Source organism: Scheffersomyces stipitis, chromosome 5 (assembly GCF_000209165.1).
Source record: "Scheffersomyces stipitis CBS 6054 chromosome 5, complete sequence".
Taxonomy (NCBI): domain Eukaryota; kingdom Fungi; phylum Ascomycota; class Pichiomycetes; order Serinales; family Debaryomycetaceae; genus Scheffersomyces; species Scheffersomyces stipitis.
This window is the reverse complement of record NC_009045.1, coordinates 28,063-48,965: the sequence shown is the minus strand read 5'-3', so window position 1 is coordinate 48,965 and position 20,903 is coordinate 28,063. Positions and strand designations below refer to the sequence as shown.

Here is a 20,903-nt window from a genome sequence, read left to right as displayed (position 1 = left end):
CTTGACGTGCTTTCCCAACACTACTATAGATAATCTTAGTAAACGTTTGGAGAAAATCTTGAAACACATTTTTTCTATTGATACCACTACACATTTTTTCACTTCCTTCGGTGCTAGTATTATTTTGCTTTATAGTCCATACATTTTTTGTGTTTATACTATCAAATCTAAAAAGCTCCAAAAACATCAAAAACCCAAAAACCCAAAAAACTTCAAAATGTCCGATTGGTTGTCTACATTGCCTCCGGACTTACAGGCCGACATTATGGCCATCATAAGTCTGTATCCACAATCTCAAACAGTTTTCGCCAAATTGTACAACCACCTTCTCAATGAAGAGTCTCTACCAAAAAGACCCAAGACCAATGGATCTACATCAATTTCAACTCCACAACAAATACAACCTCCCCAACATCAAGTAGTCCAAAACCAAATTCAAAACCAAAATGAACCGTCCAATTCTGTCTTGATTACTCTCAAAGACCCAATTGTCGAAGAAACCATCATTTTTGAAATTATCCAGACTTCGTTTATTTCGCCCATAAGAAAGAAGATGAGCTTGATATTCCATTTGATTGAAAGAAATGGACAACCACTTCCGGTCTTATCTATTGTTCATCCTACCACTCGTGTGCCCGAGATTTCTGTAATTGATTTGACTGAGTGTGTTAAGCTCTGTGCCTTCATTCCAATTGTAGGAAATTCATCCAACCCACTGAAAAAGTCGATTGCATTATTGTGCTTCTGGATCAAAGACGAGTACATTGGTTCAAGCGCGGTCAAGGATCCAATCGTTTTACAAGTTAATCTTGATATGGTCAAAAAACAGATGATCAGTCAGGGAAAGCTTCCGCCTGATATCGAGCATCAGTTTGAAAAAGAATCGCCTACCAACGTCAACATGAATCCAATTCAGGAGAGAATTATCGATTACTTCCAGAGACAGTTCAAGCTTTGTGGTGTCAACTTGATGAACTACTTGCCCTGTCCTACCCTTTCAAATATTAAGTACACTCTAAACAGAGACAGTGCTGTCGCTGTCTCCAGCAGCAACAGCGGAAATAATAACTTAATTATTGTAGAATGTCACAGGGGCGCCAAGGAAGGAGTTCTTTTGTTTGTTACTGGCACCGAACATAGCAGGTCATATATAATTCACGGGTTCAAGAAACCAATCTTGATGTTTGATGTCGCAAAGATCATGTACACTTCCTACAACAACATCACCAGATTGACGTTTAACTTATTGCTTACGGTTGCTGATAACAACGAAGAAAAGACCTTGGAGTTCAGTATGATAGACCATGCCTTTTTCCAAGTAATTGACGACTTTATAAAATCACAGAATATTAACGACAATTCGTTTGATGACACACTCAGAGAAAAGACCAAAGAGACCAAGGATGAAGAGGGCGAAGGTGGTGCAGAAGAAGAACCCGTCTCGGCATTGAACCAGCTCAATGAAAGTGAAGATGAAGAAGACGATGACGCTAGTTATAATGGAGGAGATGGTGATAATTACAGCGCCAGTGGCAGTGATGTAGATGAAGAATTCGACAGCGATGCCGGCAGCAAATCTGACGATAGCGATGTGTCTGAAGAAGAAGAAGAAGATGGAGTTTTCAATAAGGCAAAGGAAGAAGAAGATGATGAAGACTAATTAATAGAATCGATCACCCCGATCTACAGCTACATGTAATTCTATAAGAATAAATAATGAAATTCGTATACTTTGTAAGGTGAACTGAATCACGTATAATATTATACAGATGCAAATGAAGAAGGTTGGACATTCACGGCATGCCCAAGCCGTAGCTTTGGCAATCAAAGAAAACAAGTAAAAATGATTTAACAACCACATGACCACTTTAATGATTCAATCAAATAATCAAACAATCATAATCAAACAATCATAGGCAGCTAATCTTACTGTTGATGTGCTTATTTATACGAAGCACCATACTTGTCGAACAAGGAGAAGAATCTGCCTCTCTTGTCTGCGGTGATTCTGTGGTCAGGCTCTTCTTCGAACTCGAAGAAAGCATCCTTGACGGCTCTTTGTTCACGCAACACAGCCAATCTTCTTTGCAAGAGCTTTCTGTTGTTGTCGACGTAACCATCGAAGATATAGTAGCCTCCCACGAACAAAGCAGAGGACAAAACGTAGCCTGTGACTCTGTCTAAGGAACGAGGGTAGTTTTTACCGATAAGCTGGACTTGGACTCTTCTAGTGGCAGCACCAAGCAAGCCGCTGAGTATAAAGCCGGCAGTGGAAGGCATGGTTGTGGAATATAGTATTTGGGTTCTTCTACTAGCTGTGATCAAGTTGGAGATTTTACAAATTAATGTTTTTCATTGGTCTAGCGCAGTGATCATGTGCAGGATGGTATTTAATATGAGATTTTGACTTACGACTCCAGAATGAATGCGAAATTACTGTGCAAATTACCACTAAGTGCTAGGCTTCTAGAATAAAGCGAAATGTTAGCTTTATTGGCTTTTTTTTAGGCTTTTGGTTGGCTCTAGATTTTGTAGAGAACTTGGTAAAATATTCTAAAGTATTTCGTTTCTTGTCACTTTTGTATACTGTAGTAGATCATATCTTCTACAATTTCAAGCTTCGCATAGTATTTACGCCAAAGTAATGAAAATTCTTAGAATATATCCACGACTCAATAATTTATATTGGGATCCAATAATATTCGTCGTATTCTTTCTACAATAAACTTCTATTTCAATCTCCTTGACCTTGCCCTTGGCCTTGACCTTGACCCTTATCCCACCCTGCTTGGCATCTCTGAATTGTATCTACTCATTTCTATAGTGCATAATTTAAATTACATCACGTGACTCAATAACTCCACAATTGGGGGAGCAAATGGCTGATGTAGTCATCATGATTCTTTACACATCCTATTTCCAACTGTTGTCTCTTCAATTGACATTCCCCAAGTATGCTGAGACCCATCAATTTCTTCAAAGGTCATCCGACCCGTAATTTGCTCCCTGTTCAGCAGGTGGCCGATTCCTACAATAAGGTATTGCTTGGTAGTGACTATTTGGCCTATGATATTGATCCATTGAACCAACATCCACTTTCCTACGGGACAGATCCTGGAAACTATGATGTCAGAAAAACCATCAGTGATTGGACAAACGAGAAGTTTAAACACAATCTTTCCCAACCTGAGAATGTCAACCTCACGGCTGGAGCATCCTATGGTATTGCCAATATTTTGGTTTCCACTACTGATCCATCCACGGTAACAAAGCAAGCGTTTATAGTCTCTCCAACTTACTTTTTGATTAATAGTGTGTTTATTGATACAGGCTTTGAAGGCAAGCTCACGGCTATCAAAGAAACCCCTGGTGCTGAGTACGAAATTGACTTGGAGCATTTGGAACAGAAGTTGAAGTACCACAGTCTTGGCTTGCAGGATGGCGAAGGTAAAGAAATCAATATTATCAAGGATCCGATTAGAGGCCAAAGAAAGTTGTACCGTTTCGTAATCTACATGGTTCCAACATTTTCCAACCCTGGTGGTATATCTTACTCTGTTGCAACCAGAGAAAAGTTGATTCAGTTGGCTAGAAAGTACGATTTATTAATCATCAGTGACGATGTCTACGAGTTTTTGGACTATACTGATAGAGATGAGCCACTTCCACGCTTCAACTATTTGGATCAGGTGACTCTTCCACCTTACAAGAAGTTCGGTAACACCATCTCCAATGCTACTTTTTCCAAGATAATTGCTCCAGGTTTGCGAGTAGGCTGGCAAGAAACTCCAACGCCAGCGTTAGTGGAGCAGTTAGCAGTCACTGGCGCTAACAAATCAGGAGGTACTCCTGGCCAATTGGCATCGTTGGTAATTCAAGATTTGATTAAAACTGGCCAAATAGAACTGATCTTAGAAGTGTTCAAAACTGCCTACAAATCGAGAGCCCAGACAGTTCTTTTCAGTGCACAAAAATACTTGCCACCTTCCGCAGTCGTATTCGGAGGAGATGGAGGATACTTCTTGTGGGTGAAGATCCCTGGTGATATTGATCATAACCAAGTAATTACAGTTCTACAGGAAAAATATAAAGTGGTGTTGGCTTCGGGAGACCACTTTGAGGTGGAGGGTGATAAACAGGGCTGGGGTAAGAATAACGTCCGAGTCTGTATCAGTTTCCTTACTGAAGAAGAGATAGAAGCTGGTTTCCGTGCTTGGGGTTCTGTGTTACAAGAGCTCTACCCACAATTATACACTACAAACTAAGAAGAAAACTATTGAATCTTTATCATAGACACTAGATAATCATGGTTAATATGACATTCCTCGTATTCATGCACGGATATTATCGGTAAATTTGTCAGCGTAGATCTTGGTGTAAACTTTTTGTATTCTCATTAGAATCGATAAAGGCGAAGATTTCTCATCACTAAATATTCCCGATAAATAAAAAAGATATAAACTTACGAATTCTGCCACAAAATAGGAATCCAGCGATCCCAATTTGCATTTATTGAAGAACTATCTATATGGTATAATGAAAAGAAAAACAAAACTTAATGGAACTCAATTCAGTACAGTGAAAAAATCAGCGAAACTAAATTTTTATGATTTCTGCAACTGGTGTTACCCGGAAATCGCCAGAAAGCCCTATTTGCACCCACTTTCCAAATAGCGGTTGTTTGCAGCCATTTCCACCATCCCAGAGCAGAGCAATGCCCATGGATATTCACGATTGGTCGTTCTCGTACATGAAGCACGATATATCTGGTTTGTCATTCTTGTCTTATGTGGTAGATTGGATCGTCTATGTTGCCATACTAACGGTAGCAATTTTGTTTGGCTCTGTAATCCCACCCTGGTACCATGAATTCCTGACGAACGACATCTCCCTTATGTATTCCCATGTCTCTGAAGAAGACACTGTTATTCCAATTAATATCTTGTTGGTGATCACGGTGGTTCTACCCCTTCTTCAGTTTGTGCTATGTGCTCTCTATAGCCCAAGCTCAGGAACCAGAAGAGCTTGGGATATATTTGCTGGACTTACGTGCCTATGTGGGAGCATGGCAACTCAATTGATGATTACATGTGTGTTGAAAAATATTTGTGGTTTACCTCGACCGGATCTTCTCTCCAGATGCCAAGCTGATATAGATTTGGTACCAGATGAGGGTCTTCTGACAGTAGCAGTATGCACAAACGACAACATATTCCTCCTCCAGGAGGGGTTCCGCTCATTTCCAAGTGGACATCTGTCCACTGTTTTTTGTGGAATGGTGGTAACAAGTTTGAATATTGCTGGGAAATTTCAAGTATTTGACAAGAGAGCTATGTCCACAAAGATCTTCTTGACTATAGTCCCCATCATAGTAGCCTGTTTTGTGGCGTGCACCAGAATCAGTGATAATCGTCATTTTCTAAGAGACGTTGTAGGTGGGGCAATAATTGGCTCAAGTGCGGCGGTTTGGTTCTACTCCCAATGTTTCCCCAGTGTGTTTCATTTGGAAAATGCTGGAAGGGCATACCCTCCCAGAAGATTTGGTGTAGCTGCATTCTTCAACAATGTAGGTGGCTTCTGGGCACTTCGGGAAAAGATTCCAGGTTCATTCATGGATAGGATATTGAACACAAGATCCACTCTCGAATTACTTAAAAATTCTGATCCTATAGTTAATGGAGAAATCGATAACCCTGATGAGCTTGTCAATATACAAAGCAATATTCGATTCCTCAATAGAATAGCGCCTATATTCAAGAATCGTACCCTCAATTTAAATACCAAGCAAGAGGAAACTTCAGTTTAACCTAGCCTAGCCTTACAGAAATGTTGTATTAGTCATCCATTTCATTAGTTATGCTGTCTATAAAATTCTATAAAATGTTTCTCGCCCTATTCCTTGCACTTTGAACTTTATCAGAAGCTCTTTCCACCTCTTCATTAAATTGATCCAACATAGCATTCTGTTCCTCCACTTCAGCATTAATCATCTCTCCGATCTGCCTTTGACGAGAAATGATCATTCGCAACTGCTCCACTTCCTGGTCCTGTTGTCTATGTATCTGAACCTGTTGCTGCAACAAATCCTGGTTGGACAAACCTACGGTATCCTTGGTTTCCTTGGGTCCACCTAAAACTCTCCGTGACTCCAGCGGCGAGTTTCTTCCTCCAATGTCGAATGTTCCGGGCATGTGAGCGTAGTTTGAATTGACAGTGGAAACCAAGTGTTGAAGATTGGCTTGGATCTCTTTCAATAATGCCTGTCTTCTGCTGAATTCATCTGTAGGCAATTCTTTTTTTAGCTTGCCATTCAACGTCAGCAAAAGTTTAACAAAGCAAGGCTGAAATAACTTATTGATCTTGTCTCGTATCTGGATCTTATCACCGATTTTGGCATTGTTAGCCAGGACATCGGAATCCTGGATCGAGAACCTCAATACCCGTAACACCTCTAGCCAGTTGGATTCGTCAATGGATCCTTCATCTAACAGCAAAACTGAACTATGAGTAGATTCATTAACGTTATTGTTGAAGAGATTACTATTAAACCGGAAATTCACTGGAAGCAGCAAGAATTTATGTAGTAAAGCGCTGTTCTGAATTGTGGAATCTCGTATAGCTTGATTTAGAAACCGTGACAATTCTGCTTTTCTTTCCAGAATTATGTTTTGGGTGTTACTCTTGAACCAGTTGATTCGTTTTGAAGGTAATTCGTATGGAAAATCTTTGACGTTTATACCTAAATTATCACATAAGCCGTTGACCAAATCTTCGAATTCGGAGTATCTTCTTTGCACAGTCAAAGACCGAAGAGGTAGCTTAATTGCCACATGGTAGTAGGTGGCTCCTCCATGAGTAGATGTTGTTGGTATGGAAATGATCTCCGACATCTTCAAGAAAAGGACTGCAAAGAGGCTATCACAAGATTATGTAGATTAATGATAATATTTATAATTCTAACGAATGTCGTCTATCTTCGTCACGTGATACATGTGTGATGATTACATCACATTCTCCAGATTTCACTCCCTTCTATCAGGACTGAAACAGTACTAATTGTTGCATTAGCTATATTTGGTATTCTTGAAGTTACCCAACTGCATAAACGAACGGGAAACGTTTCAATTACACTCAATTGCATCGTCTTTATTCGTACAAAAATTCTGTTTTAGTAAAAAAGGTTAGTAATCCACTTATCATTAATTGCTAAAAGGGAGAGCTTCATAAATGCCAGAATCGTCACAAAAAAGTAAGAGGACACTAGGGAAACCTAACAGCGAAGAAATAACACATCTCCCTCCTTCTCCTGTTAACGAGCAAGATGCAGCAATTCTCGAGCAACAGCCTTTGTTGGATCATAATCATGAATTTCTTGATCCAGATGATCCCATAGTTTCTCCATTGAACTTGTATAACGTTCAGTTAATGAAAATTGGTGTTACGGTACTAATATTTTTCAATGCAATTGTAGGATTTGCACTTATATTGACGGATTTCATCTCAATTCCCGGACTTAACAACCGAGGTAAGTCTTTTTTGGAGTTGGACCTTATACTCGTGGCATTGCTAACTAATGCCATCACTCTTTGGTGCTTCACGGTTCCAGTGTACTATGACCGAATCCTAGGCTACATCACTGGTGGGCTTCTTCTCTTAGACTTGCTCGTGATTGGAGTAGTTACATACACTAGACACCAATTTGGCTGGATAGGAATTATTATTTTGATCTGGACTGGACTCAATGTTTTGGTGAATGCTCTTGTAGACTACTGGGTAGAGAGGGAGAAACGAGTACAGGAGGTAAGATACACTGGAAGAGTTGAGAAAAGATGGTCGTTGTCCGAGTTATTGATTGCTTTAGTAAAAATTACCGTCAAATTATTCTTACTATGGGTAGTCTGGTGTATTAGTCTTACGTTTTGGTTGCAAACGTTTGATTCACACGAGAAACCATGGGGAAAAATGGTTGCTGTGAATGATAATTCTTTCAAAGTTCACCTCGCTTGTTTTGGCAATGTTCATAATAACACGAAATCTAGCCAACCTATAATTCTAGTCGAGGGTGGACAAATGATTGCTACAGAAGTCTTCCAAGAGTGGATTGAAGAACTATATCACTTGAACAAAATCGACCGATACTGTATTTGGGACAGACCAGGCTACGGATTTTCGGATAGTGCACCTTCTCCGGTTTCAATAGGAATCATTACTGAGTATCTTATTGAGGCTCTCAATAAGGAGGAAATTGAAGGTCCCTTTTCGTTGGTGGGTTTCGACATTGGAGGACTATATTCGAGAGTGTTTGCTTCTAGAAACCCGAACAAAGTTCATTCGTTACTTCTCGTAGACAGTTGGCACGAAGATTTGTTGAAAAGGTGGCCCTTTAGTGGATCCAACCGAAAGAATGAGAAGTCTACAGTTTTCAAGAATATTATTGAGCTAATGGACAATATCACTGGATTTAAGCTTTGGTTTAGAGGCTTGGTCTCACCATTGGGGATTGTGTCTAATATCCATTGGTTTTTGCACCCATTCAAACATCTGAGCAAAAGTCGAATTTTCGGGTCCGACATGCGTTATCAACCGAAGTATATACGAGCTAGACTACAAGAGCAGATTACGTCTACATTATTGTCGTATTCTGAAGTCAAGGAGTCGACTGTGCATGACCTTCCGTTGAGTGTGATCTCATCTGGGTTTATGATCAAGAACTCATTGAACTGGGGCAAATGGCAGCAGGAGATTAGTAAGATCAGTTCGAACACTGTCGAGTGGGTCATTGCTGAAAACAGCAACCACGAAATCTGGAAAAGTCCTCGAGGCAGAGAACAACTCCAGCAGTTACTTATGCGTGTAATAGGAGGGAAGACATACTGAAGACACTTGTTTCGTTATTCAGGTGGCAGCACACATACACCAGTAGCCCAGACCGTGCCTGAATCTATGTTCAAAAATAGGAGGTTTGACACCATATTGTGTTGAGGTTGTTCTTGGTTCCCCGAAGTTGCCTCGTAATTTCCCGTTTTGGAAGTAGTCGAGGAGAGAGACTGCGCTAGTTAATTAGATGAAGGTAGCAAGAAATGAGAAAAGAAGACAAGATCAAGTAACAAAGTTATGTTCGACGACCTAGTGATCTGTGTAGGGCAGAGATTTTCTGCCATTAGCAGGGATCGGACCTCTTTAATGAGTATACACCACGAAACCCCAGAGAAAACCGCTCGTAATTTCATAGAAGTAGACGTAGGTAGTTAGATAAGGGAAAATATCTTTAATATTGCGGCACAGATGTTTTGCCTCAATAGTCAACATTGATCCAATCAAGAAATTTCAGCTTGGAGGCTGGCCTCGATGGATATTGAATGAAAATTTTGCAAGATAAGGCAGCGATGTGGCAAACGATGACTGAAGACAGTGAGCGTACTATAGAAACGATCTGCAACAATGCAATGGTAACAGTGTCTAGATCCAATCCATTTTTGTCGTCGCCTTTTAATTGTAGATTATCACGTGCCATATCACGCGCATTCCTTTTTTGGCCCTCTCATCGTCGTACACTTACTCTTTTTGTCGTGGCTAATGTTTGGAAAAAAGCGATTAGATTCTGTCAGCCATTTTCACCACCGTTTTCCGTAATTGAGAGTTTTGTTTATTCATCTTTTTTCTATTCTGCCACCGTTTTCTATCCCACCCATTAGCATCCGTTGCTTTCCGGCGACTTCCATCCATAACGCGCACCATCATAACTCTGCCAACACCTCCCTGGCTTGTTAGTGTGCCAGATCTCGTCATTGCTTACCCCTTAAACTGTAACTGAGTTTCTGTTGGTGTTTGAGATTTCTAATCTTCGAGCTTTTTCACCTCTTTCTTTGTAAGCTCGAGAACCCATCATCGACTCGTCGTATAGAACAGCTCACTTTTGTTAGTACGTTCTTTAGTCGTGTCGTATCTAGTGCTGTTATCTTCGGTGTTACTGGTCTATCTTGGTCTGGTTGTTTTTTTCAGTGAGGTTATCTTTTTCGTCTAGTTTGAAACAGAGCCATTCACCACAACTTATTACCATTACGCCTTGTGGTCATCATCTGTAACTACAGTATTGGAATTCGCATCAACATCTACTTCTACACCACCATATCTAAGCAACGTCTATTTATCACACTACTTGAAGATACATATCATCATCGTGGCATTTCATTAGCATTCCCCACTTTCACATACACGTACACTTTACTTTTTCAAGTCGCTCCGCACAATGCCTGAGAACTCCATCAACGCTCCACCTAGGCCTATCGCCACCAAGTCAACAAAGGCTACCACTACTACCCCGCCGTTGTCGTCGCCTCCTTCGAGCTTGCCCTCGTCACCTGTCACGGGAGCAGTTTTACAGAACTCATCTCTTCCAGGCTTAACACTGTCCCATTCCAATGGCCATCTCAATGGTACAATGACCCGTAATGATTCATCATCCAGTTTGAACAATTCGTCGGTTCATCTGCCTCCTTCGGCCAGCACGGGAGCCAGTGCCAATAACAGTCCTACACAACTTCCTCAGCCTCCTACGGCAACCAGAAGATCGTCGTTCGGACTTAACTTCCTCAGTTCGTTCACCAACTCCATCCGAACATCACACCAACCTCCCTCCCCCACAGAAAATCCCCATGGTTTCATGTCAAATAGTCCTACTATAGCAAACTTGAGCTCGTATGCCGCCGAAGACGAAGTGTTGGCTACGGAAAGACCCAGATCTGCCAGCCACACCTCTCGTCGTCGCAACAGTTCCATTCGTCTGCATCAACACGGTAGGGATGCGCATTCCTCGGATGTACATCCCCATAACAGTGCTAGCTCCAGCAACAGTGAAGAATATGAGGTGCACGATGGGCCTAGAGAATCATTGCCCAGTGGCCAAGAGTCCTTGCGTAATGCCATTCTCAATGGCAGTCCCTTAGAGCTTCCTCCAAAACGAGTCACAAGTGCTCACAACATCCACAGGGAAGAAGACGTTGAACAAGCAAATGGAGAAGCATCTATCCCAGCAAACTCTAGCGCTAGGGAACAAACATCCGCTAATGAAACTGACGAAGTCATTGAAGATAAGAACGGCATTGATAAGGATGGCTTCTACTCAGTTAGATTGACTCCATTAATAGACCACTCGTCCTCTGCATCTGGTTTGTATTTCTCACCTGTCATTAGAAAAATCAAGCCCAATACGAGTATCTCTATTGGCCGTTATACGGAGAAAAACAAGGCGGCAGCTCATGCTCCTCAGGGTTCGTCGGCACCAATAGTATTCAAAAGTAAAGTGGTTTCAAGGACCCACGCTTTATTCCAATGTAATGAGGATGGACAATGGTTCTTGAAGGATTGCAAGTCCTCTTCTGGAACTTTTTTAAATCACATCAGGTTGTCGCCTGCATCCCAAGAATCTACCTTGATGCCATTAATAGATGGAGACATTATCCAGCTCGGTATGGACTACCGTGGTGGAACTGAGGAAGTCTACCGATGTGTTAAGATGAGATGTGAATTTAACAAGAGCTGGCAAAGAAAAGTGAATCAATTTAATTTGGAGATCCACAAGAAATTAAAGAACTTGCAACTTAATAATACAGACGACAGTGATGATAAATTGGTAACCAACCCTATCACTGGGTCGTCGACGACTATGGATGAATTGGCAGAGTGCGCAATTTGTTTGATGAAGATAGAACCTTGTCAAGCATTATTCATAAGTCCATGCTCACATGCATGGCACTACAAATGCATTCGTCCGATTATAATCAAGAGTTATCCACAATTTTATTGTCCTAACTGTAGGACCATGTGTGATTTGGAAACTGACCTTGATGAAGACGACTAATACTTTTCAGCGCATCACTAACAATTCAATTCTACTTTGTATATTCTTTTATCTCATAGAATGGTATACACGTATATATCTCATGGAATTTAACAGGAGTATTTTACAATAAATAGGGAATTAATCTATTAGTCTTATCAAAACCAATTGTTTTGAATATACTTTTCGGGATCTCTAGGTAGAACTATATCTGCATCGAAATTCATTCTTTGCCTAGAATGAAGGTCTGTATCCGGCAGAGGTACCGCAGCAATTTCCTCATTGACAGTACTTGACACCTGAGGAGTAATACAGAATGCCATTGCCATCTGCGTAAACGGAGAATGTGTGTCGATTTTTCCTGCTGCTTCCAGGGTAAAAAGCTCAGATTCCACCTGCTCACTTTGTTCATCTTGTGTGGTTGGGTAGTTCGTTAATGTAGTTGTAACAAACTTGCTGGAAATCAACATATTCTCAATCTTCTGGTATAAATGCAATGGCAAAGTAATATCATTCTTCAATTTTGAAACCAAGGCAAAGATTGATGAAAGATATTCAAATCCACTATAGTCCCTGGTTAGAGAAATAGAATCAGCGAGACTATTGCCAAGTTCAAGTAACTTTATACATACACCAGGTCCATTTGATTCGAAAGCAAATAAGGGCAAGTCCTTGCTTTCGCTCAAAAAGTCCTTGGCCATGACAAAGGGATAGTCTGTGGACAAACTGGAATTTGTGTTGTCTGTGGATGCTTTGGAAAGAAGTAGATTGTTCTTTCTGGAGATATTCCATGTGAGAGATTTCATCCAGTACTTGCTTAGTAAGATGTTCAACTTTTGTATACTTAGAGTTTCCAGAAGAACTCGAATACTTTCCAATTGCTGCTGGACATTGATTATCCAAGTTTGAGAAGGGAAACTGGCATATTCATTCTCGTTCATCTTCAAGGTCATGAACTTGTCAAAGAACTTTTTATCGGGAATGGCAAAAACTTTTACTAGTTCCGTAAATCCCGTCAACAATGACGAGTATTCCTCATCTTCTAATGATGGGAATGGAATGCTAGGTTCTAAAATTACGGGTATGTCGTCTTCTATACATATGAAACGTTCGGTCACCAACAACAAATAGTAGATTTTACGCAAACGGTGCACTTCCGCCAACAGCTTACCTATAAAGGTGTTCGAGTTATGGAGGCCCAATATCTGGGCTATGGAGATGGCTTCGCGCAAATAGACTATGGCTGCTGGCGCACCACCCTTGATGTTAATATAATAGGCATGAAGAAAGAATGATGTCAACAACGTCTCTGGACTGGGATGCAATCTGTAGTTTATGGCGTCTCTAGCTCGTATGGCCTCATTGGCGTAGGTCAGGTGTTTGACGTCCTCGGGGAGGTTCATCATCTTTGCGCTCGAAGACGACAAAAACGTCACCTGGACGATTATGGCAGCTGAGACAGCACAGCTCAACGAGTAGGCTGAAAGGTTATCTTCATTGAAATCTGTCAGGAAACCAGCTCCTGGAGTCAGGACGACTTTGGACATCAAGTAAGCTACAGAAACTACGGGCCAAACACCGTAGAACCATGTCTGGTAGACCTGGAGACAGGGAAGTAAGTGCTTGAGCGATATCAACGGAACATAGTACCGTTGGGCTAGGAGAGCCAGAGCCGAACCTCCAGATGTTCCTGCTATATCATCAGCTCTGTAGCTTCTTGCGGACTCGTAGCTTGGCGTGGTTCCAGATGATGAATTGCTGACACTGGATCCAGACATCTCGAGAATAGACTCGCGAGTTTTGCTATGGATGTGCTTAGGACCACATTTTTTACGCACTCTATTGTTGGTACATGGCAATCCATGTTCCAAACACCTGGTGCAACTGGGTTGTTTTAAGTCACACTTAACTTTTCGGAGCGAACAAGCATCGCAGGGTCGGGAGTATTTGGAGCGAACATTTTTTCGTGGTGCTACCACCTCTGGCGGTATAGACAGAGGACTGGGCTCTTTGGAAGAACCCGATTCAGCCATATGGGCCCGTGGGAATGTGGAGTTTTAGAAATTTCAAATGAGAATGGCACACTCAAAGAATAAGAATAAAGGAAAAGGGGTTTGATATTTGCGCAGTAATTTTACGAAACTAGAACAATGGTCAGAGAAGAAGAAAGGAAATGAGTTCAGTAAAGTGCCAATTGATAAAAAACGTCTTTTTTGCGCTGCGGGGGAACACCAAGAAATAGAAAAGAAAAAGATAAATAGATTTATAGACAATTTATTGAAATACAGATAAAGATATATAGAAATAGTACAAGCAGTATATAGCCAATGTAAAGTGAGCTCTCATTATTATTGAAAATTTACCACTATTTGGCGTCTGACTACTACAAGAACAAAGAATAATTTCTGTGTAAGAAGTCAAGTTTAATGTAGAAATCCCCCGCATCGCGCAATTATTGAGGCTCCTCCACTCCGCCTCTGCTGTTTCCTTTCTCTTTACACTGTAAATTCGTTTATGCGCGCTACCATATCATGATAGTTTCCAGATATTAGCTAATGTGTCAAGTTGCAACTACAGATTTTCACTTTCTTGAAACCTTAGGATGTTCTCCACCCTCGATACTACTCTCAGCAGTATCGATAAGTCGTCGCTAGCGCAATGGAAAACACAGACAGGCCGGTCAGAGCCTCTCGCCGCTTTTTCTGCTAGTGTCAAAAGACTGAGATCAAAGACCGGCTGTTTGATTTGTAGAGCGAGAAAGAAGAAATGTGACGAAACACACCCAACATGTACTTATTGCGAGAAGAGGGGGCTTGAGTGCGAATGGGAAATCAAGAAGTATGAAGTTCCTGGGAGTAATAAGGGAGCTAGAGGAAGAGTACTGAAAAAGAAGTCTGTGAATAGTTCAGAATGTACCATACTTAACTTGAATACTCTTCAGGTACCAGAGAGTAGAAACGAGTTAGCCATAATACCGACATTAGGGTCTATGCTGTCTCCTATACTGTCGGTAGTGCCGTTTGGGAGTGAAACTTCGACATCCTTAATTTCTTCTTCTGTACCATATGTAAATACTTCTAACCACTTGGAAACACCAGACTTTGAACTCTCCAACTTCTACATCCTGGAGCAGAGACTGACACCGCCGATGCTTGTCACCTTATCTTCTCCGTTCAACTTGTTTCTTGACGACACTGGTATATTCTACTTGAGCTACTTTGAAGAGAACGTAGCCAACCTTTTGTCGATCAGCCCACAGTCATCGAATTACTTTCTCAAGACATTTTTCACCTTGTCCATCACCAGCGAAGCTATTCTGAACGTTCTCGCTGCCTGGGGGGCACTTTTTCACCCAAATTCTGATTTGACTTTGGTCAATAAGTACATTACAAAAGCCAGAATTGTGGTTAACGAAAACCCAACAGACAAATTTGACTTCTTCATAGCCCTAGCATACTACTTGATTACCATCGGAATCCAGGTATGCGCGGGAGACACCAGAAACTGGCATCAGCTATTCCGCAGATGTGAAGACTTGATGCGCAATTATGGTGGATTCCTCAAGTTCATCAAGGATTTTAACTATTCCAACGACTGTAAGTTCATGATTGCTAACTTCCAGTTCCATGATATAATGTCAAGTGAAACACTTCTGCGAGGTACGACATGCTCTATGAGCAACTACAACGATCTCTTCCGTGTGAACAAATTATTAGAAACAGATGGGTACGGTGTAGATCCTTACCAGGGGTGTATTCAACCCATCTATCTTCTTCTTGGAGAGATTATGAATGTATACGTGGAGCTCAAAGCTGAACGCAAGAACCTCAATGAAAAATTGAATGTGGCCGATAATCTTGAAGTGTTTTCTACGCTAAATCTGTTTAGATTGGACCACTACAAGAAAATAGACGAAAAATACCATGAACTAACAAATAAGATCAATTGCTGCGAGCCTGTCCAGTCGCAATTGGATCAGCTTTCGTCCGATGAAGAACGAGAATCCCATCTGAAACTATTCCAGCTATATCGTATCACCGGGAAAATGTACATTGCTATCTACATTAAGCAAACACAGCCAATGTCTGCTGAAGTTCAGAACTACCTTGTTTCGGCACTTTCGCTCATTAGTGACCTTATTAATACTAACCTCATAAGCTCGCTCAATATGTCGCTTTTGATATGTGGAATATCATGCTGCAACAAGTTTGACAGGCTCAATCTTGATTCAACCTTCGAGAAAGTCTACTCTCATTACCATGTTGGAAATGTCAAGCGTATCTGGGACGTTGTCAAGGAAAGTTGGAGAAGAAACTCTACAGGGACAGCATGCATCGACTGGATCGATATCTGCAATGATTTTGGATGGAAGTTGTCGATGTGCTAGTGGAGTTAGTAAATGGAAAATATCGGATACATGGTTCATTTCTATTCATACTACAAAACTACTGTACTACTATATGGATATACGAGATAGACGAATCCCTAATCCATGCACTAGCCACTGTAAAAATTGCTTTCAGAATTGCTGGTTGGAGCAGAAAGTTAAGTTTCGGTCCCACCATCAATCAGGTGCATATGGTACGACTTATCGTAACGTTCATGATTCAGATGCTGTGCCTTTAGAGTAATTGCAAAATAGTGACTGGCTGCTCCCCCTGCACAAAATGTCGTGCTCGGAAGAATAGATTTTACGACTGTCGATGAAGTCGCAAATGGCGCTACCATTTTTGTGTTTAGGCTCGTGGTAGGGAGTTTTTTTGGGGTATTGACAATGTTGAAATATCACTGCTAAAGCTAAAGGAAGTTGTGTGTTGAAGTGTTTCAGATAACATACGACAACGAGTGATAGTATTTATACGGCATGGTCTGGCTCTTATTCTATTGTGAGAGATATTGACTTCTTATTGCCAGAGCTGTAAGATGCTGTCTCCTCCAATGCCACCTCCACCACCGTATCACACATATTTGCCGTGGTGCAGGATTATTATTCCTGGAACTGTGCGGCTCTGCGGTACCAGAAAATTAGTGACGAATTTTGGCTGGGGGAGATGCTGTCGGGCATGGGAACAAAATTCCACGTTTGAGAGAAGAGGTGGATAAATAGGTGATAGTAGCTTCTCCAAGTCTCGGGGCATTTCTTGATTTTGATTCAGAAACCATACAGCACTAAACGTACAAAGAAATTTTCCAAAGATTCATATATTTAGACTACCGAATCGCCGATACTAGCCTACCATCCATAGATAAAATCCTATTTTGGTTCCTAAATAAGACGAATAAACTACAATTACAAACTATCTTTACTTTCCATCTAACTCACCTATTTAAACACAATGAAGGCCATAGTTTACCATGACAGGGAAGATGTCCGCTATCACCTGGACTTCCCTGAGCCGCAGATTGTCAGGCCTGACGATGTCAAGATCAAGGTCCATTACTGTGGGATCTGTGGTTCTGACTTGAAGGAGTATCTCGATGGACCGATTTTTTTCTCCAAGAAGGGTACCAACAACGAAGTTTCCAACTTGCCATATCCGCAATGCATGGGTCACGAGATCAGTGGTGAAGTTTACGAGGTCGGATCTGAAGTTGACAACCTTCAGATTGGAGACAAAGTGGTGGTGGAAGTCACAGGTACCTGTTTTGACAGATACCGGTTCCCCGAATCGCCCAACTTCAACAAACCCAAGTGTGGAAGTTGTCTCGAAGGTCACTATAATGCCTGTGCATATCTTGGGTTGACTGGCTTAGGTTTTACCAACGGAGGGTGTTCTGAATATTTGGTTACAGCTGCTAGCAAAGCCATCAAGTTTCAAGAAGATATCATTCCGATGGATGTGGCTGCTGTAATCCAGCCAATTGCTGTCAGTTGGCACGCGGTTCGCGTGTCTCACTTCCAAGAAGGTCAAAGTGCTTTGATCTTGGGAGGTGGCCCCATTGGGTTGACTACCATTTTTGCATTGAAGGGAAACAAAGCTGGCAAGATAGTCGTTTCTGAGCCTGCTTTGGCCAGACGACAATTGGCAGAAAAGTTGGGCGTCACAGTCTTTGATCCTACCGGCAAATCTGTTGATGAATGTGTAGAGGAGTTGAGGAAGTTGTCACCCAACGGCTATGGCTTCAATCATTCATATGATTGTTCCGGTGTGCCAGCTACTTTCCAAACCAGTCTCAGGGCATTGAATATTAGAGGAACGGCTACTAATGTTGCCGTGTGGGCTCACAAATCCGTTCCATACTTTCCTATGGAAGCCACCTGGGCCGAAAAGATCATCACCGGATCAATTTGCTTTGTCAAGGACGATTTTATAGATGTCGTCAATGCTCTTCACGAAGGCACTATTCCAGTTGACGAAGTCAAGTTATTGATCACTTCCAAGATTCATCTTGAGGATGGAGTAGAGAAGGGCTTTTTAGAATTGATTCACCACAAGGAAAAGCATATAAAGATCTTGTTTTCTCCTAAGGAAGAATATAGAGTAAAGAAGTAATAGACAAGTGTACTATATAAGCATCACTATTTACTAGAATACATAGAGCAACGCATGATTACTAGAATTGAAACATAGACCAAGGTACCGATATCTGTGGATGAAACTTCCTTTAAATATTGGAGCCGACTTCAGTTGCAACCTTTCTTATCATTGTGCAGCACGTGTGTACTGTTGATACAGATCAGGAAAAGACGACATTACAAGATTAAAAGTCTATCATGACAAAAGGAGGATAAGGTAAGTTCAGAGTGATGATGAATGTAAATGAGTAGGGGAAGATTGAAGAGAGCTGAACGGTTGATGTAAACTCTTACATTTTTTATGTCGTTTGGCAAGATGAGTTACCAATCGGTTTATAAGAACATTATTTATCGCGTTAATTTCAACAACTTGTGGTTCAACCAAGAGACTTGGAATGAACCAATTGAGTCCGAAAAGTGCGAGTGTTTACAATCTGACTATTACCATATGTTTTTAGTGGCACGAATGCACACGCTTTAGTAGTAATAAATGGTGCTTAAAGTGTCCATGAAAGACATGATTTTCAACTAATGTATATAGACACCCAAGAAAGTGATTACGCTTAATAGTGAAGATTAGGAGTGAAAGCTTAAGAAGGCATGTGCTGATCATCTGGAGAGCGTGAGGCTAACGGTTAAGAGGACCAAAAAAGGTACCACGCCAACTCTCATAATCGACTCGGGGTCTAATTTCACTTTCTTTCGACTGATTAGTGTGTCCTCCAATATGCTGAGATGATACCATGTTCCACAGGTTAGGATAGAAGTTGAAGCAAGAACGGAGAATCTGATTTGGTATTTTTCTTGGGTAGTAGTATATACTAAACACAATATATCGAGGTGGTAAAATCACTGCCTACAGGTGCGTTCTTCACGTACGATCAAATCACTTCCAATTACTAAAATAGTACTCCTTTCAAAAGCTTTTTCTGCAATGGCTGTTAGATTCTTCTGTTCTTTATTCAATTCTTGTTTATTAGTAGTTATACTTAATTGTATTTGGTTAAATTTATTCCTTTATAGTTACTTCCATTTCACTTCCTTATTTTGTCTCCATCACTCATTCGGCTTTACAGCTCTTTTATCAACCGAACTTTAACATCAAATCCAATAGCTTTAAATCCATGGTTGCTATAGTCAAGTTTCTTCAGCATGGGCTTCTTTTAAGTGGTCCCGTATATGAAGATGTTGCTACTCCTCAACAAGCTTCGATGGAACAGTATAATATAGTCAGATACTTGGGAGGGTCTGCTCCTTATATCCAGAGACCAGGGTATGGAATCTCTCTGGATATTCCTCCACATTGCAATTTACAACAAGTGCATCTATTGTCAAGACATGGAGAGCGTTACCCGTCAAAAGGAGATGGCATCTACTTCGAATCGGTGCTTGAGAAGTTTAAGAGTCACATGGAGCCATTCAAAGGCTCATTGTCATTTCTCAACGAATATAAATATTTCGTTGCAGACAAGCAAAATTATGAAAAGGAAACAGCGCCATGGAACTCAAAGGGTCCATACGCTGGTACTTCCGATGAATTGAGGCATGGTGCTGCTTTCAGGAAGAAGTATGGAAGATTGTATAAGAAGGGTGCTGTTGTACCTGTTTTCACTTCAAATTCGCAAAGATGCCACCAGAGCGCTAATTTCTTTGTGCGAGGGTTTCTTGGTGATTCTTATAAGGATGAGCTCGTAGATTTCGTTATAGTGAGCGAAGATGGTAGTATGGGATTGAACTCCTTGACACCAAGATATGCCTGTAGCAAGTTCGATAACGAAGTTAACAAGGACAAGATTGGCCAATACGATCTCTCTTACTTGTCTGACATTTTAGAAAGATTCAAGAGAGAAAATCCTTCGTTGACCATTACTGTCGATGACGTGTCGTCCCTATTTCTCTGGTGTGCTTTTGAGATCAATGTAAAAGGCTCCTCCCCTTTTTGTGGCTTGTTCACCAACGAAGAGTTTATCAAAAGCTCGTATCGAACAGACTTGGGAAACTACTATACAACAGGTCCAGGAAATCCCTTGACGCGTACGGCAGGGTCAGCTATGGTTAGAGCATTCCTCAAATTGCTTAGTGATGATGCGGCCGATAATAAGATCTGGTTATCTTTTACTCATGATACGGACATCGAAATGTTCTTAAGTTCACTTGGAATTAGTGATGTAACAGAACAATTGCCTACAACACATGTTCCATTCCCCAACGAATACAGTTCGGCTGAATTGCTACCACAGGGTGCTAGAATATATACAGAAAAGTACCAATGTGGCGACAAATCATATATCCGTTATATCGTGAATGATGCTGTGATACCAATAAAAGATTGTTCTCATGGTCCTGGGTTTGGCTGTGAGTTCAAGGAATACGAAGAATACATTCACAATCGTTTGAAATATCAAGACTTTGCGTCTCAGTGTGGCCCCGAACGCGGATCTCCGCTCGATCTTACATTTTATTGGGATTACAAAACCATCAAGTACGACGCTCCTCTAATTGACCAATAGAAATAGTATTAGTAATATAAGGATCTATAATAATTCG

The 20,903-nt window shown here is 41.1% G+C and overlaps 11 protein-coding genes across 11 annotated transcripts; 8 read left to right on the top strand and 3 right to left on the bottom strand. All coding sequences in view use genetic code 12, as the record gives it.

Moving 5' to 3' along the window:
* Nucleotides 1-226: 226 nt before the first annotated feature.
* Nucleotides 227-1,612, top strand: RTT106 (Regulator of Ty1 Transposition; the record flags this gene model as incomplete). The annotated part of the gene is given in 2 exon segments (XM_001384996.1): nt 227-1,438; nt 1,457-1,612. Coding segments are annotated over 2 exon segments (1,368 nt in total), but the record flags the coding sequence as incomplete, so codon positions are not given.
* A 329-nt stretch (nt 1,613-1,941) lies between these two features.
* Nucleotides 1,942-2,280, bottom strand: PICST_36140 (predicted protein; the record flags this gene model as incomplete). The annotated part of the gene is made up of 1 exon (XM_001384624.1): nt 1,942-2,280. The coding sequence occupies one exon, from the start codon at nt 2,278-2,280 to the stop codon at nt 1,942-1,944; it is 339 nt and encodes a 112-aa protein (XP_001384661.1).
* Nucleotides 2,281-2,822: 542 nt separating this feature from the next.
* On the top strand, nt 2,823-4,265 carry YEY2 (Valine--pyruvate aminotransferase; the record flags this gene model as incomplete). The annotated part of the gene is made up of 1 exon (XM_001384995.1): nt 2,823-4,265. The coding sequence occupies one exon, from the start codon at nt 2,955-2,957 to the stop codon at nt 4,263-4,265; it is 1,311 nt and encodes a 436-aa protein (XP_001385032.2).
* A 455-nt stretch (nt 4,266-4,720) lies between these two features.
* DPP4 (diacylglycerol pyrophosphate phosphatase) lies at nt 4,721-5,806 on the top strand (the record flags this gene model as incomplete). The annotated part of the gene is made up of 1 exon (XM_001384994.1): nt 4,721-5,806. The coding sequence occupies one exon, from the start codon at nt 4,721-4,723 to the stop codon at nt 5,804-5,806; it is 1,086 nt and encodes a 361-aa protein (XP_001385031.2).
* A 67-nt stretch (nt 5,807-5,873) lies between these two features.
* On the bottom strand, nt 5,874-6,890 carry PICST_47055 (predicted protein; the record flags this gene model as incomplete). Its single annotated transcript, XM_001384623.1, has 2 exons — nt 5,874-6,146; nt 6,213-6,890. The coding sequence occupies 2 exons, from the start codon at nt 6,888-6,890 to the stop codon at nt 5,874-5,876; spliced, it is 951 nt and encodes a 316-aa protein (XP_001384660.2).
* A 337-nt stretch (nt 6,891-7,227) lies between these two features.
* PICST_31848 (predicted protein) lies at nt 7,228-8,877 on the top strand (the record flags this gene model as incomplete). Its single annotated transcript, XM_001384993.1, has 1 exon — nt 7,228-8,877. One exon carries the CDS (start codon nt 7,228-7,230, stop codon nt 8,875-8,877), a length of 1,650 nt encoding a protein of 549 aa, XP_001385030.2.
* A 1,564-nt stretch (nt 8,878-10,441) lies between these two features.
* Nucleotides 10,442-11,860, top strand: PICST_46376 (predicted protein; the record flags this gene model as incomplete). Its single annotated transcript, XM_001384992.1, has 3 exons — nt 10,442-10,719; nt 10,972-11,618; nt 11,682-11,860. 3 exons carry the CDS (start codon nt 10,442-10,444, stop codon nt 11,858-11,860), a joined length of 1,104 nt encoding a protein of 367 aa, XP_001385029.2.
* A 443-nt stretch (nt 11,861-12,303) lies between these two features.
* On the bottom strand, nt 12,304-13,803 carry SUC1.5 (Probable sucrose utilization protein (SUC1) or maltose fermentation regulatory protein (MAL13); the record flags this gene model as incomplete). Its single annotated transcript, XM_001384622.1, has 3 exons — nt 12,304-13,319; nt 13,356-13,496; nt 13,605-13,803. Coding segments are annotated over 3 exons (1,356 nt in total), but the record flags the coding sequence as incomplete, so codon positions are not given.
* Nucleotides 13,804-14,987: 1,184 nt separating this feature from the next.
* On the top strand, nt 14,988-16,226 carry UGA3.3 (transcriptional activator, Zn-finger; the record flags this gene model as incomplete). The annotated part of the gene is made up of 1 exon (XM_001384991.1): nt 14,988-16,226. One exon carries the CDS (start codon nt 14,988-14,990, stop codon nt 16,224-16,226), a length of 1,239 nt encoding a protein of 412 aa, XP_001385028.2.
* Nucleotides 16,227-17,007: 781 nt separating this feature from the next.
* On the top strand, nt 17,008-18,396 carry SOR1 (polyol dehydrogenase). Its single transcript, XM_001384990.1, has one exon. It carries the CDS (start codon nt 17,176-17,178, stop codon nt 18,331-18,333), a length of 1,158 nt encoding a protein of 385 aa, XP_001385027.2. The 5' UTR covers nt 17,008-17,175; the 3' UTR covers nt 18,334-18,396.
* A 1,084-nt stretch (nt 18,397-19,480) lies between these two features.
* On the top strand, nt 19,481-20,866 carry PHO6 (acid phosphatase, secreted; the record flags this gene model as incomplete). Its single annotated transcript, XM_001384989.1, has 1 exon — nt 19,481-20,866. One exon carries the CDS (start codon nt 19,481-19,483, stop codon nt 20,864-20,866), a length of 1,386 nt encoding a protein of 461 aa, XP_001385026.2.
* Between the last annotated feature and the right edge of the window lie 37 nt (nt 20,867-20,903).